This window comes from Cebidichthys violaceus, unplaced genomic scaffold, assembly GCF_023349555.1.
Source record: "Cebidichthys violaceus isolate CVI_PGR_0920_01 unplaced genomic scaffold, fCebVio1.0.p SCAF_23, whole genome shotgun sequence".
NCBI classification, from domain to species: domain Eukaryota; kingdom Metazoa; phylum Chordata; class Actinopteri; order Perciformes; family Stichaeidae; genus Cebidichthys; species Cebidichthys violaceus.
The window spans coordinates 1,208,297-1,222,500 of NW_027176406.1; the positions used below are offsets into that span (position 1 = coordinate 1,208,297).

At 46.7% G+C, this 14,204-nt stretch overlaps 2 protein-coding genes across 3 annotated transcripts in view; both read right to left on the reverse strand.

Moving 5' to 3' along the window:
- Positions 1-3: 3 nt before the first annotated feature.
- Positions 4-2,035, reverse strand: nol12 (nucleolar protein 12). The gene is made up of 6 exons (XM_068718625.1): positions 1,886-2,035; positions 1,377-1,482; positions 1,235-1,283; positions 997-1,142; positions 734-828; positions 4-430 (listed from the first exon to the last, which is right to left on the reverse strand). Exons 1-6 carry the CDS (start codon positions 1,993-1,995, stop codon positions 238-240), a joined length of 699 nt encoding a protein of 232 aa, XP_068574726.1. The 5' UTR covers positions 1,996-2,035; the 3' UTR covers positions 4-237.
- A 628-nt stretch (positions 2,036-2,663) lies between these two features.
- The window catches only part of srebf2 (sterol regulatory element binding transcription factor 2), a 14,931-nt gene continuing 3,390 nt past the window's right edge, over positions 2,664-14,204 (reverse strand). The window contains exons 2-20 of one of the 2 annotated variants that reach the window (XM_068718382.1): positions 12,938-13,317; positions 12,197-12,386; positions 11,808-11,983; positions 11,406-11,558; positions 11,032-11,313; positions 10,809-10,923; positions 10,579-10,730; positions 10,213-10,417; positions 9,929-10,104; positions 9,306-9,555; positions 9,014-9,183; positions 8,728-8,899; positions 8,090-8,207; positions 7,882-7,991; positions 7,186-7,318; positions 6,835-7,006; positions 6,213-6,389; positions 5,254-5,365; positions 2,664-4,922 (exon numbers count right to left, since the gene is read on the reverse strand). In XM_068718382.1, coding sequence (XP_068574483.1) covers positions 4,708-4,922; positions 5,254-5,365; positions 6,213-6,389; positions 6,835-7,006; positions 7,186-7,318; positions 7,882-7,991; positions 8,090-8,207; positions 8,728-8,899; positions 9,014-9,183; positions 9,306-9,555; positions 9,929-10,104; positions 10,213-10,417; positions 10,579-10,730; positions 10,809-10,923; positions 11,032-11,313; positions 11,406-11,558; positions 11,808-11,983; positions 12,197-12,386; positions 12,938-13,317 — 3,458 coding nt within the window. In that variant the 3' untranslated portion in view covers positions 2,664-4,707. Of the gene's footprint in view, positions 4,923-5,253; positions 5,366-6,212; positions 6,390-6,834; positions 7,007-7,185; positions 7,319-7,881; positions 7,992-8,089; positions 8,208-8,727; positions 8,900-9,013; positions 9,184-9,305; positions 9,556-9,928; positions 10,105-10,212; positions 10,418-10,578; positions 10,731-10,808; positions 10,924-11,019; positions 11,314-11,405; positions 11,559-11,807; positions 11,984-12,196; positions 12,387-12,937; positions 13,318-14,204 lie in introns of both variants that reach the window. The other variant, XM_068718381.1, reaches the window with a different exon arrangement.

The window sequence follows — 14,204 nt, forward strand, 5'->3', positions numbered from 1 at the left end:
AGATGTGGCTGCATCACAAAGTCACTTCTTAGCAAGATTTATGTTTTTATTTAATGAAAATTAAGGTAAATACACTTCAGTTTGTATACGATCAAGCAATAAACACTACAAAAAACAGGGTTGTTTTTTTTAAGAGGCAGGTACACTGGACATACTGAGATAGACGGTCCAACGCGGTGCGGACAGAGCATCCACATCAGCTTGAGTTCATTTTACACTCTTTCCAGCACGTCCTGCTCAAAGAGAGGAGCGATGATGCACCTTTTTCCCAGTCATTCGACGTCTCTGCCACTTGCTGGTCCTCCCGCCTTTACTTTTGCCCTCTGAGGCGCTCTGTTTCTTGTCTGCCTGACGTCCACCTCGGCCTTCCTGCTTCCCTTTCCTCTTCTTGCTGGTGAAACTGCTGAGCGACGCCGTTAGGGAGCGGATCCTGTAGCAGCGGGGGAGAGACAAAGACAAATGCAGCTGGACTGAGAGGGGCTGGAGGAAGACGGGCAGACAGACCGATGAGACATCTGAGGACCGCCGTTACGGCACCACTGTATTGGCGTACAGCGCATTTAGCAACACTCAGACTACCTGTGCATTGATCAACCATTTAGCCTGTAAATAACGTCAGAAAACAAAGTGATGTCTGAACAAAAGCCAAAATACCTAAAGTATTCAAGTTGTCACTGCAAAAACCGGCAACACTTAAGAGAATATGAAGAGACCTGCATGATGAACAGCTTACTTTTTGTTCATGATTGGATTCCCGGCTTTTCTAGGCATCGATGTGGTTTCCTCCCTTTCTTTCCCCTTTTCTTCGTCCTTGCACTCCCCATCGACCTGGAAAGCAAAGATCCTCTTTGTTAATTACATTTACTTGTCATCAGTGTCCTTCTTCCTTATATAAATAAAGTATCAGTTACATTCAGAGCGACCACACAGAGCTATAAGCGGTAAGTTAGCCTGATGAAAAACACCCATGAGATGACTCGGGGATTTACTGTTTACCTGCTTTGCAGCGGGTCCGAGCAGGTGAGCCCCCGTGAGGTCGAGCTCACTGATGGTTGTGACGGTGACGGTGTGGTTGGGGTGATCGTACTGCACAGACTCCGTTGTACCGGTTATGGCGTCTTCCAGATCGTCCTCAGCCTCCTCTGAGAGATGGGATCAAGTGAGAAAAAACAACAACAATAAGCACAGAGTCCCAGCAAGACGATCAGCGACAGACTTCTGCTTTTTAACTCACCGAGAGCGTCTGTCCTCTCCTTCAGCAACCTTATGTATTCCTTATGCCTCTGAAAGCAGACATGTCATCAGTGCACTGTTTCCTTACGTGCTCCTCCCACCAAAACAGATTTGAAGTCTGCGCCCTGTCACTTTCCACTTACTTCTACTCGGACTCTGATCTGCTCTTCCTTGATTTTCTTTCGAATTTCTGCCACTGCGACTTTCCTCCTTTCCACCTTTCTTTTATGGAAACCCGTTAGATAGTCCCTGCCAGAGCAGAAGAGGAAGAAGCTTAAGAACTCAGTCACCATTTAATCCTCTACCGGTTTGTGGTTGTCTTACATAAAGGAAACATATAACAGCAATTATAATAGAATCAAACGTGGCTTGCTGCATTTTATTGTAATGAAAACTCTTATTGACAATTCAAATGAACATCTTGGTCAGTGGAGGTTTTGAAGTTAATGTGTCAGTAACTAAATACACTCATAAGGAATGAATGATGTTACATATAAATAGCGTGGATAGAGTTGCAATGCTTTTTAAAGTACAAATACTTGGGAGGAAGCTAACTGATGCCAACCTGGAGTGCTAACCTAAGTTAGTGCTAATGCTAAGATGCTAGCTAACATCTGCAATTTAAAGCACCGTCATCAGTAGAAACACTTACTCTCTGTCTTTGTCGTCAAACGAAACGATGCATTTGTTTTCTCTTTTCTTGGACCCGGGCTTAAATTTACCCTTTTTGGACACATTGTGTTGCTTTTTAGTATTCTTCATGTCGTACACGTGAGTTTACCCTACAGTACTTCCGGCTTCTGGTATTGAGGAACTAGTGATTTAACTATGTCCGACTAGAAACACGTGGCTAAAAGCTAAAAGGTTCCGCACGACACAAAGATTGACACAAACATAATGATTTTGTTGGTTCAGACTGTACAGCTGGTGTAAAATAAATACCCTGGTTTATAGAGTTCATGCTGCTGTTTAAATGTAAACTGTTACATCTGTATCAGGTCACCTTATCTTATTGAGATGTGAATGAAAATGAATACGATGCTACTTAATTAGGTAACACGGTCTGTATTTCTGTTAATCATGATATGATGACCGATTTAGTCTTCAATCCTTCGCCCGTAAATTTTATATTTTCTAATTAGGTACCTGTCCACTGTCCTGTCTCCTCTGACAACTTTGATGCAATCCCTCCAAGTGGCAGGGACTCGTTATGTATCCAACCAGCTCGAGCGTTTCATTTACACCGAGGTGTCCAGTGCTCATCACACAAAGAGTGTGTGAAAGAGGACACCAATAAACTTCACAGTTATCAGATCTACACTGGCGTTCACACCCAGACAACACCCATGTTTAGATGTTTCACTGCTCGTATTTGTGCTTTCCATCTTACACATCCACGTCCAGCACTGAAAGATCACATACACACCAAACACTGTCATGTGTTGTTTTATTACAAAACAAACATCAAAAGGAAACACAGAAAGTCAGACAATAAAACACATCAAGGGGAAAGACAAAAAAAACAAACTATTGTAACATAATTATAATGATCCTCCAGCCTGCCGATGGCTGTGTGAGCACTTTACTACTTTCTCCAGTCAGGAAAGATAATCTACACTGATAAAAATATATTCAGGACTCTTTAGGTTGCTAACTTACACCATGGGTTGACCTGGAAGACATAGTTCTAATAGCATTCATGTGTGTTTGTCTGTATTTTAAAAACAGCAAAAGAAGAGTGAGTCTAAAACATCAGGCTAATTGTTTAAATGCGGGCTTTGATAATCTTCCTATTAAAGATTCTGTTTCTGATCCTAGGATGCCGTTATCAATATAAAACAATAACATAACTGCCGATAAAAGCATTTATAGTAATATTGCATAACCGTTAAATAAGAAAACCAGAGCACAGAAACAGAAGAATGACAGAAGTGCCTTCTCGTGTGTAAGTCAACAATTACAAAATAAAAAGCGAATTGGACAAAGAACTCCTCCATTTCAACATGTGATGAAACATAATAAAATAATTTTTTACATTACGTCAAGGCCATTTTGCTTGAGAGCTTTACATCAAAAGATGGACATCACCTCCAAAAAAATACTTTCACTTTTATAGCTGCGTTCGGCCCCTTTTTCACTCAGAGATGTCCTCAAGTGATACTCCAGCCAACATCTAGAGTGTCTCACACTCACCGCCTGTGGACTTGAAAGGCGGCTTACAAGGATGGCCTGCAGGCACTTTTAAGGATGTTTGGATGCTTTTTTTTTCTGCTTTGAGGCCACCTTACAAGGCCACAGCACGGGAGAGCTGGATAGTAAAAAGAGGTTTGGTTGGAGCATCACTTTGAGGCAGCTGACCTCGCTCTCCTGGTCAGAGCTTCTGACAGGAAACCGTTACGACTTGACATTTCTTTAATATGCGTGTCCTCTCAAGCAGAAGTACGGACTTCCCATTTAATCTACTTCTATTCGTCTGCATATGTACAACCTATATACAATCACATTGTGAGTTTGAATGCAATTCATTTAATATGGAATATGTAGAAGCATCTGTGTGAGTGTGTGTCCGCTAATTTCATCTTTTTTTTTTCCCTGGTTCTTGTTTGACTGTCAAACTATCGCTCTTGCGGTTTCTGCAGCTGCAAATCAAATTCCTAAAGCAACCGTACTGCTGCATCCTAAAGTCTAAATATAGCAGCTAGAATGACGCTGCACTGGATTGAAGCGTCACTTCAAACGGTCACTTGTTTCATATTCAGGATAACTGACGCGGTGCTTCAGCATCCTACTTTGCGCCACAGTACAATGTACAGTGTATGAGGTAGATAAGAAAGAGACACTACTCAGCGCTGCGTGTTTGAAAGTGAGCTACGTCTATCCGTCTGCATCCCACAGCACAGCCGTGCTCAACAGACTCTCGGCTGCCTACTCTCAAATACTCCCGACGCTCTTAACCGAAAGCGCGCAAGCTTAATGAGACACTACAGTCACTGCAGCGCGCACATCGCCGTGTTGCCAATAATGATTGTACAGCTCGCTATCCTACAGCTAATCAATGCGCTGCTGCATTGCATTAATTTAAACAGCTATTAGATAATGGTCCCTTTTCCCTTCGGGGCCTATTTAACCTGATTTTCCTTGTTGTGTAGCGTTTGTTAAAAGTGAGGCAGTAAGCCAGCATGGTACCCTTAACGGCCAGAAGGTGGCATGATTGTGCTGCAACAGTGAAACTACGCATCAGAGAGGAGCTAATGTTGAGCCTGCGGTGTGGACACACAGACAGTTCAAAGCGGGACAGAAAAGTCTTAAATGTTGTTGGTGGATGAGTAGCCTGGTTATATCTTGGTATGTATGATGGTAAATTACAGAGTTTGTTGTATTGTGAGTAGCCCTAATGTGTGTGTGTGTGTGTGTGTGTGTGTGTGTGTGTGTGTGTGTGTGTGTGTGTGTGTGTGTGTGTGTGTGTGTGTGTGTTCAGGAAGCAGCGATGGTTGTGCCCCCGCTGAGGCGCAGCAGGATCTGCTGACAGTCCTGCAGGGAGCGACGGTCTCCCACTCGCTCCAGGGTGCGCTTGGCCTCGGCCAGCAGGCGGGCGCGATGCCCGGGCGGGGTTAGCAGGGGCATGGGCAGGTGGCGGCAGGCCAGCAGGATGGCATGAGCTCTCTCCCTCTCACCCAGGACACAGTCACCTTCGGACGGCGGCGGGGGGGGGGGGGGGGGGGGGGGGGGGGGGGGGAGGAAATGAAGAGGAAAAGTGGAGGTTAGGGTCCATTGCCTTCTGGTGTGTGTGTGTGTGTGTGTGTACACACACACGTGTGTGACTACTGGGTCGTGTTGCCCTCTAGGACCGTTTTGAGTGATTTCACCATTAATAGTTAACATTAAGAACGACCACTCATCCTGAGCCGGCGGTCAAGGTGAACTTCCACTCGGAGTTTGAGTGTGAATAGGATTCTGTAACCATGACGATGATGTCTGTACTTAAACCAATGAGTCAAAAAGACTCGGAGCCTCCCTTACCGGCTGTGTAGGAGTTGTGTGTCCTGCGCCGGAGGTTGTGCTCCAACAGCTGGTGTGTCCTTGTGGGGCTGGCTCCAGCCATCAGCCTCACTGTGGTCTCATGGAGAAACACCTGCAGAATGAAAAGAAACACAAACAGAAACACATCAGTTCACCCCGCATACAGCAAACTACCAGTGATACCTGCCGTTCGTTGTAAAGCGCCACACACATATTTCTCAGTGAGTGGTCTCACAACAGAACCCCATGAAATGATGGAGCTCATGTGGTTCTTAAGAGTCTCACACAAGTCAAGACAGGACAAATGAGCACCAAACCGCTGTGAGAGCAGGAGTTGTTAAAGACCCTCTGGCTACAGTAATGACTGCTCCAGTAAATCTTACAAGTATGATTGATGATATATTAAACTGCTGGGAGATTTCTGCAGCTGGCAAGAAGCTGGAGAGAAGTTAAATTCCAAGGCTGATACAGTAAATGCAATATTATCCCGAACACGATTAGCAGGTCCCAGCTGACTTCTGGGGGTTACGATCAGAGCGGCGCAGAGTTTTTGTTAACTTGACATGCCGGCAACACATTGTGGGTATTATTACCTTGGAGAGTTGTGCCTGCTTGTCAATGTTATATCATCATACATTGTTTTATTATTCTCTGTGAAAGCTAATTTAACAACTGATCTAATATCTCGGTTTGGGCATTTGTCCATGACAATAAATACACGAGCAATAAATTAACCAATAACACGAATATACTGGTTAATCTAGAATTCCCTGACTCTTGCGTTGTCGGTTTGTAAGAACTTAGGCTTCAATGTTGTTTCTCCATCTCATCCTGCACTTGTTTCTTGCAGATTACGACAGCTTATATGATGTATAAAATTGAACGTACACAGTTCTGAACTCTGCTGACTGTAATCTCTTGCCGATTCCTGAACATATCTGGTCTGTTCAGGGACGTACCTTGTGTTGCGCCTGTCTGTAGCACTGTGTGAGCTTTCGAAGCGCGCTGAGGTCCCTCTGGAAACCAGCCAACTGGGATCCAGGGGCCGGGCCTGGTTCCCCATTACTGCTGCCTCCCCGCTGCCACAAACTGGTCCTCAAGGTAAGCAGCAGGTCACAGATCAGGAGCTCCACCCCCTTTGGAAGGGAAGGAAGACAAAAAGGTCAAAGTGCTGTTTATAAAACTACAACCCACCATCGACAACCGACCCCCATCATCACCAGTTCTTCTCAACCCAACGTGCGCACTTAAAGCGAAAGGTAACACCGTGACAGTCACTGCCGTCTCATGTTGAGTGGTGGGGTGTGTAGCGGGTGCGTGCAGATCGGGGAGGCCTCTGTACTGCACTGCAGACACATTGCACTCGGCTTTAAGGATCATGCAATGCAACTACAATGCACCACAGCCACCTCCAGCCACCCACACACTCACACACAGCCCCACGTCAGAGTGAAGACAGGTTTCTGGTGTCTGTGACATGTGTGCGTGCAAAGACAGCAGACAAGATCACGTAACAAGCGCTCTTAAGCACAAACCCAGAGCAGGTCTGAAGGGCGCTGCGAGGGACGCTTTGTGCAATACCTTGTTCAGCCAGTTCCCGGTCTGGGCGACGGGCACCGAGATGCTGGAGCGCAGGTAGCCGCTGGCTCTGTCGCAGTGGGACAGGTAGGCTATCGCGCCCTCTCCCTTCAGAGGAGGCAGGCTCATCTGGACCGCCTTGCAAAGCAGCAGCACCGCCTTGGGCAGAGGGTGGCTGAAGCAAGAGAAGCAAGAGGACAGTTAGCGTGGCTCCTTCACAACAGAGATGAACGTCACCACCATATCACCATCCTTTAGTTTAATCTGTTTTAGATGTAATCTACACAAGTTAGAGAAGGTTTTAAGATGAACTAGCTATGAATTCCGTGTCTCTGAAGTTTTTACTTCACTTACTCAAGAGTGTGTAGAGCCCTCGGCATCCGCTCCGCTTCAGCCAACAGTGACCTCACAGCGACATCATCGCCCTGCAGCCAATGCACGGTGGCCTTCAGGACCAAAGCCCACCAACGACTCACTGGGTCTTTGACTGGCAGGAAGAAGAGAGGGAAATTATGTAGAAATAAAAAACAATACGGTCAAACTAGCTCGAGTCTAAGAGCCTGAATGGATTTTTCTTGTGGTTGTGAAAAGCTTTTTCTTTTCAAGCTTTTGTCAAATGAGAGATGATGTGATGGTTAAGTCTCTGTGTCTCCAGCGGGATCGAAAGCTGCATGTGTGTGATGATATAAAATGCTTTGTGTGCACAATGTCTCAGTGTGAAAAAAAAATCAATGAACGTTGTTGCTAATTAACGTCCTCTCAACAGATTGTCAATGTGTTCATATCCATTGCAAGTCATTTATAACCACAAATCAATGACTGCAAGTGTTATCTGTGATAATCCGATAAAAAGTTAATCCCCAAAGCCAAAGTGGTTGTCAGTGTATGGTACAGAAAATCCATTCATGCTGACAGTAATAACTGTGATGGCTATCTGGTTAATATGCAGCAATGAAAAACAGAAATCGCTTCCCCCTACGCAAACAACATCTGATGTGATTCATGCTTTCTCGTGATTGGACAGGATTATTCTCCTCATGCTATTCATACCTGGAGCGGTGGTGTGATTGGGAGGAGTCGAGAAGGAAGGAGGAGGGGACGGAGAGTCCTCTGTACAGCTGTTTAACAACTGGAGGAATTCCAGGGCGCTGGAGAACTCGCTGAAAGAGAGACAGAGCAGAGAAAAAGAACAGATCCGGGGTTGAGTCATGAATTCGCATCAAACTGGTAAAAACATCGGCGGTGCAGCCGGCCTTACCCGGAGTCGCTGTTGCGTTTGCCCCCTTCAGAGTCGCTCTGCGGCTGGATGAGAGTGTGAACGGCTCTCTCCAAAAGCTTCCTGCAGAAGCAGCGGTGCAGCTGGGCGATGGGGTCGGCTGGGGGAAGATGAAGAGGGAAACAGAGAGGTGAACAGTGAAATCATAGCATTCAGCATTTTTTTTATTTCATTAACAACAAATAAACAATATTCACTAAAGGTACATAAAGCTTAACACAATGCAACAAAGATCTGGAGGCCAACACAGCTTATTTAGCCGACATGATTCGGTGTCCATCCATCTATTTTCAAATGATTACAAGGGGCCCGTCTCAGATTTTAGTATCATCCCTGGAAATGAATAGCTGGAGTAATACTCGCAATTAAAGATGCAATTCAATAGTTTCATTTAAAAATATTATATTTCCTTCCTCTAGCAATATGATTGAGGCTTCTTTAAAGGAGCTAGATGTACCCTAAAAAGCATGACGACTTGAGTTAAAAACAAATTGTCCAACATCTTTCTGTTTGTTTGTTTTGGAGTTAAAATAAAAAAAGAAAACAGAAAGAAAGATAGAGTGAAAGAACAAAAGAATGGCAGAAACACATAAGTATGAGGAGGCCTATTTATGTCATACTTGGGTCTCTCTGAGAAGTGTACACCCCGTCGCTGCTCTCCGACTTCACCGACCAATCACAACTCAGGAAGAACTGCCTGCCCAGCGGGGTGAAGAGCCAGCGCAGGCAGTCGGGGATCGGCTTGGTCTCCGACTGGTTGGCCACACTCTCTGCGCAACTCAACAGGTAACCCTGGGAGACAAACACGGAAGAAAAGATGCCGATGATGGAGAAGAAAACTCAAACGAAGTAAACACCAGTTGAAACAGTAGCAAGACAGGAGATGGGACCACGTAAAAGACTCACAGGCAGACAGGAGAGGTGGTGGCCCAGCACGGTGCGCAGGGCTGTTGCTGCAGTGACGTAGATCTGGGTGAGCTGGGCGGGGGCCATCTTGCCTTGGGCGCTCTGGCTGAGGTTGACAGCGCTCAGAGACACGGATAAAGCCCACAAGCTGCTACGCTGAGGCAGCTTCCCTACAGAGAGAAAGAGAGAGAGAACACAAACCGTGTCATTGTGTGTGAATCTTCATATTCATATCAGTCCTTTATCTAACCCTTGTGTGCCGTCCTGCCTGTGCACAGCGTACAACGCTCACCTGTGAGCTGCAGCTGGCTCAGCCGGTGGTAAACCTGCGCCGCGTCCTTCGCGCTAGTCCTAGCCTCCTCGCCCTCGTGCTTCCCCCTAACCTGATGAACCAGCCAACCCAGAGGAGTGGGACGATGCAAGATGTAGCGAATGAGATTCCAGGACAGCGAGCAGACCAGGTCCAGAGTGGTTGAGGGAAGCAATCGGGTCAAGACGGACAGGCAGGTCTCTAAACTGGCCATTGCCGCTGTGTAATCGCCCTGCAGGAGAGAGAGGAAGGCGGGGGGGAAATGGTGAGCTCATCAGTATTCAGTGAAGAGTCATAGGAAAAAGAGGGGCGATTTGAACATAAGCTAAAAATAAAGACTTGCAGGGAACAGGCCGGCTAAACAGCGAGAGAATCAAAGCCAATCAGACTGGGTGAAGTGATCTTCGGTTAGTGATGAATCATCACATATAATTCTGGATCCAATATATTTACACTGAAAAATTGATGTTTTCCTATATTTGGAATATATTACCTCACTCTCTCTTGAGAAGAAAAATATTATGCAAAGGAAAATAAATATTAATAGCGTTCCAAATTGTTTTACTTGTCTCGTTTAAGACTTCTTATAACCCATCTGTACTCACCCTGTTGAGGTGCAGGTCGGCTTGTTTGCGATGCCTCCAGAAGGACACAGATTTCGGCGAGTGAAGGGGCGTGACAGGCTCCCACAGGTAGAGCACCCTGACACAACCCCACACCGCTCCCACCCCACTCAGCACCCACACCATCACCCACGGCAGCAGACACCGCAGCCAGGAAGCTGGAGGGCCAGAGGAGACGAGACACGTGGGACATGTTAGAATACTTCACAACCGCGTAGTATCTTGCCGCGTCACTAATCCAAATCAGGACTCCGCCCCCTGCTCACCAAAGTCCTGCGTGTGAGTCGGGAACCAGACCAGCGTTCTAGACGGCCCGTGGCCCGCCGACAGGCTGGGGCTCCCTGAGGCGTCAGAGCCCAACAAAGATGGCAGCGGGTTCAAGGACAGGCAGAAGAAGGTCAGGGCGCAGAGAAGCAGTCGTGAGCGATCCATCACTCCGACCGAGGAGGGAGAGTCTGGCTCAATCTTCATCTGCCAGGCGTTAAGAGAGAACGGGTGTCAACATAACACCTTCTGAACAAGTACACAGTAAAATCCTTCTAGCTGTTCGCTGGTGGAAAGCTTTAACTATGAAGCATTAGAAGTAATCCTTATAATGAACTACTACTATTCTAAAGACTGAGGTGTGCTACCTGCTCGTGATCCAGCAAGGGGCTGCCTGGCTCTGAGTCCACACAGTAGGGAGAGAACTGGTGAGGGGAACCAGAACCAGAGTCCGAGGCGGGAGGAGACATCATCACTATTTCCTCTTTCATGTCCACCTCTTCAGACAGAATCACTGGCTCTGAAACGGTGATTAAATGAGGGATTAAATGAAATCTCAAGTTGCTCCAGAACAGCATTCGTTAATGTAAACACTTACTGTTCTTCTGGTTGCCCATCTTGAGGGCCAAGTTCTCCTGCCGTAGTTTGTGGTTGACTTGCTGCAGGTATTTGATGTAGTCAATGGCCTTCTTCAGCACTCCTGACTTGTGCATCTGTGAAGACAGGAGGGAGGAAATTTGACGTTCCAACTACTATCAAGTGCATGAAAAATCTGGGTTTGTATTTACTAATTCAAAAAAGGACTGTACCGGTGGGCTAACCTTCGCATCATTGCCCATGACCAAATCTCTAAGCTCCACGATCTTGTCGTTGATGGAGGAGCGATACCTCTTCTCGATGATGTTGTGCGTCGTCCTCCTCTCGCCCTCCTTCACCACTCCTCCCGGGCCTATTACTCCTCCCATCATCTGGCTTTGATCCATGCCTGATCTGGCCATGTTTGTGCAGTGAGAGGAGCCTGGCTGCAGCTGCTTGATGGGCAGTTTATCTCCTCCTCCCATCATCATGGGGACGGTGGTCAGGATGTTGCTGCTCATCAGCGTCTGGGGACGGGAGTGCGGTCGTTGTCAGTGTGGGAACCAAAACGCGATCATCATTAACAACCAAACAGTGATCTTTCAGGCTGGCTAAATACCGGGACTTGCAGAGCTGTGTTCTGGATGGGCGTAGTCAGGTGGGTGATCCCTGTGGGGCTCTGCATGGTGGACAGAACCTGCGTGCCGTCTGGTTTCAGTGTCGTGAGAACCAGCGAATCCGTCTTCAGAATCTGAGGCTGCTGGACAAGAACCTGATGGAAAGACGTCCCCTAAAGGTCAATGCGAAGCGTTTATGTTTACAAGCAGTTTAAAGATCAAAACAGATCTGCAGGGCCTCTGCTCAGCTTTGCATTTACACCAAACATTGTGAAACAAAGGATTTAGGGCATGAGCTATCCTTTGCAGTAATTAGGGTGATGATTGTTAGGTAGGGTTTTGTTATCTGCCCGTTATTATCAGCTAATCATCATTACACTGCTATCTACTGCCGGCCTACTCACAGGGACTTGCTGCATCTGCTGCATCTGCTGCATCTGCTGCTGCATAGTGTGGACTGTGGGCGCTGTAGAGAGGGTCTGGATGGTCTGACAGGTTGGGGTCAGAACACGCTGGTGTTGAATGGTCATTGGCTGCAGCTGCGGTGACGTCATAATGCTCTGCATGTGTGGTTGGAGGACTGGGAATGGGAGACAAGACGATGGTTTGATTTGTCCGTCACATTAAAAAAAAAAAAAAACACACTGCGGATCCTGAGAATAAACCACATTAATACGACAACAATATGTAACCATTAAGAGAACGATGAATTCAATCTGTCTGACATCGAGCACTTCCTGAAAACTATCTCAAGCGTTCAACTGAACGGCCTCCTGTTGCTCTCTTTAGTCACCTTGGAAGCTAGAACCTGGGCTCTGGTGGCAGATGACAGGGCTCTGGATGAAACGCGACTGTCCGCCGTTGGAGGCGATCATCACCGTTTGGGCTTGGGTCTGGATGGGCAGGCCCGTCTGGCTGTGGGTCTGAACCAGGGTGTGGACCGGGAAGCTTTGGGTCTGCATGGCGATCCCCTGGGTGTGCATCTGCATTTAAGCAAAAACAAACCGCATCCAGTTTCATCTCAACATGCATTCTCCCCTCGGAGATCGCTGAAGTTTGATGCAACATGAGACAGTTTCGCTTCTCTTTTTTTGATGCGCTAGAAAAAAGTTATTTCACTCAAGACAATAAACTATATCTGTCAGGCTGACTACAGTTTTGCTGAGATGTGCTTTGCTATTTGTGGGGATGCTGAGCTGGATATTATATTTTACAGTCTGTCAGTACTAAGAATTTTTTTCTCCTCTCAGCAGAAGCTTTTCTTCCCACTTTTTTTTTTTTTAGTATGGATGGCACAAAAACAGACAATGAAATCACAGCAGGAGAGGCAGGCACCTTGAAAACAGCCTGACTCACAACTACAGCACTCGTCCATCACTGCAGCTCTTATAATTCAGACCCAGGCAGAGATCCAAAACTTCACCTGGAATCACTCTCAATACGCTACAGAACTTTGCATAAATTTAGCTCATCTCTTGTAGAATTAACAGCAGTATTACCACTAGTAAAATGTCAAAGTGCTGACAGCTGATACCTGGATGGTGGGCTGGGCTGTGTGTTGGGGCTGAGGTTGGATGGGCTGGACCACCTGAGGCCGCGGCTGGAGGAGCGGAGGGCTGCGGGTCACCTGGTGCTGCACCGTGGTCACGCTCACGGGGGAGGGAGTCTGTGCGGGGGTGAGGGGAGGGGTGAGGGGCATGGACACGGGAGACAGTGTCTGGGCGCCGACGAGGCTGACGGCGGCGCTCTGGTAGACGGCGGGGGCTGGCGTCTTGGGCGTCTGAGGAGTCGGAGGAGTCTGGATGGCGGGTTGCGGAGCGGCGCCGGCACTCTGCACGGAGCCCGCTGGGGTCATCTGATCCTCAAACAGGTCCGGGAAGTCCCCCACCTGGTTGCTGACAAACTGCAGCATCTCTGAGGAGACGCAGAGACAGAACGGACGTTACAACGCGCCGGATTTAGAAATGAAACATAAGCTCGTGGGAATAGCTCGGACTTTCATTCAATGACATAAAACATGATCCAGAGCATGAGGAATATGTCAACAACTTAACAATTCTGTAATTTTAAATGTTTGAATACAACTAAATAATAATAGAGGCATTTTACAAGATTAGCTAAATCCCATGACATGACAATTACTTGCCTACCTTTAAGCTCAGGTCATAGCTACACGCAATATTACAGTGCCAAGAAGATAATAATCTATATATCGCTTTCACAAGTGTCCTTGAAAAGATCTCTTTGATTGAAAGCTAACATGAGGTGGTGAGGTTACCCCACAGTCGACCTGGCCCACATGTGTGAATGCGGTTTACTGCTAATAGATAAGACTAGTAAAGCCTAGAGAACCTCCTGGACTGGCCTTGAGTTGGCACATGCACACACACACACAGAAAGAAGCTACTGTTCTGGCCATGAACCAGAGAAAAGGTTGCCCTGAAAGCTAAAGGCCTTCACACAGATAGCCTTGAAAAGGTGTGCAGCAATCTCACTGATGGCCCCGAAAGACAATGGCCAGGAGGGTTAAAAAACACCTCGAGCAAACATCAATTACGATGAAAAACTAAACTTTCATCTGTTTATTTTAATAATAACATATATGTATATCGCTTTTAAATGGCATTCCACCAAAAAATAAAACAACAAATAATGAAATGTATCACTATCACAGTATAAAGCCATGCATACTGTGATCATTTGTTTCATTTTATTGGGTGTTAACGTCTCTTTAATGTCCTCTGTCAGCTCTGAGACGAAAGCAGATGGCCGAAGAAGACGCGCCCGTCCATTACTGTGGA

Bases quoted from the DNA above. Each gene is read 5' to 3' on its own strand.
- nol12 (XM_068718625.1), bottom strand. From the start codon at position 1,995: ATGAAGAATACTAAAAAGCAACACAATGTGTCCAAAAAGGGTAAATTT. The intron at 1,284-1,376 runs GTAAGTGGAAAG...GTCTGCTTTCAG, and splicing joins AGATCAGAGTCCGAGTAGAA to AGGCATAAGGAATACATAAG. The intron at 1,143-1,234 runs GTGAGTTAAAAA...CCCATCTCTCAG, and splicing joins GGAGAGGACAGACGCTCTCG to AGGAGGCTGAGGACGATCTG.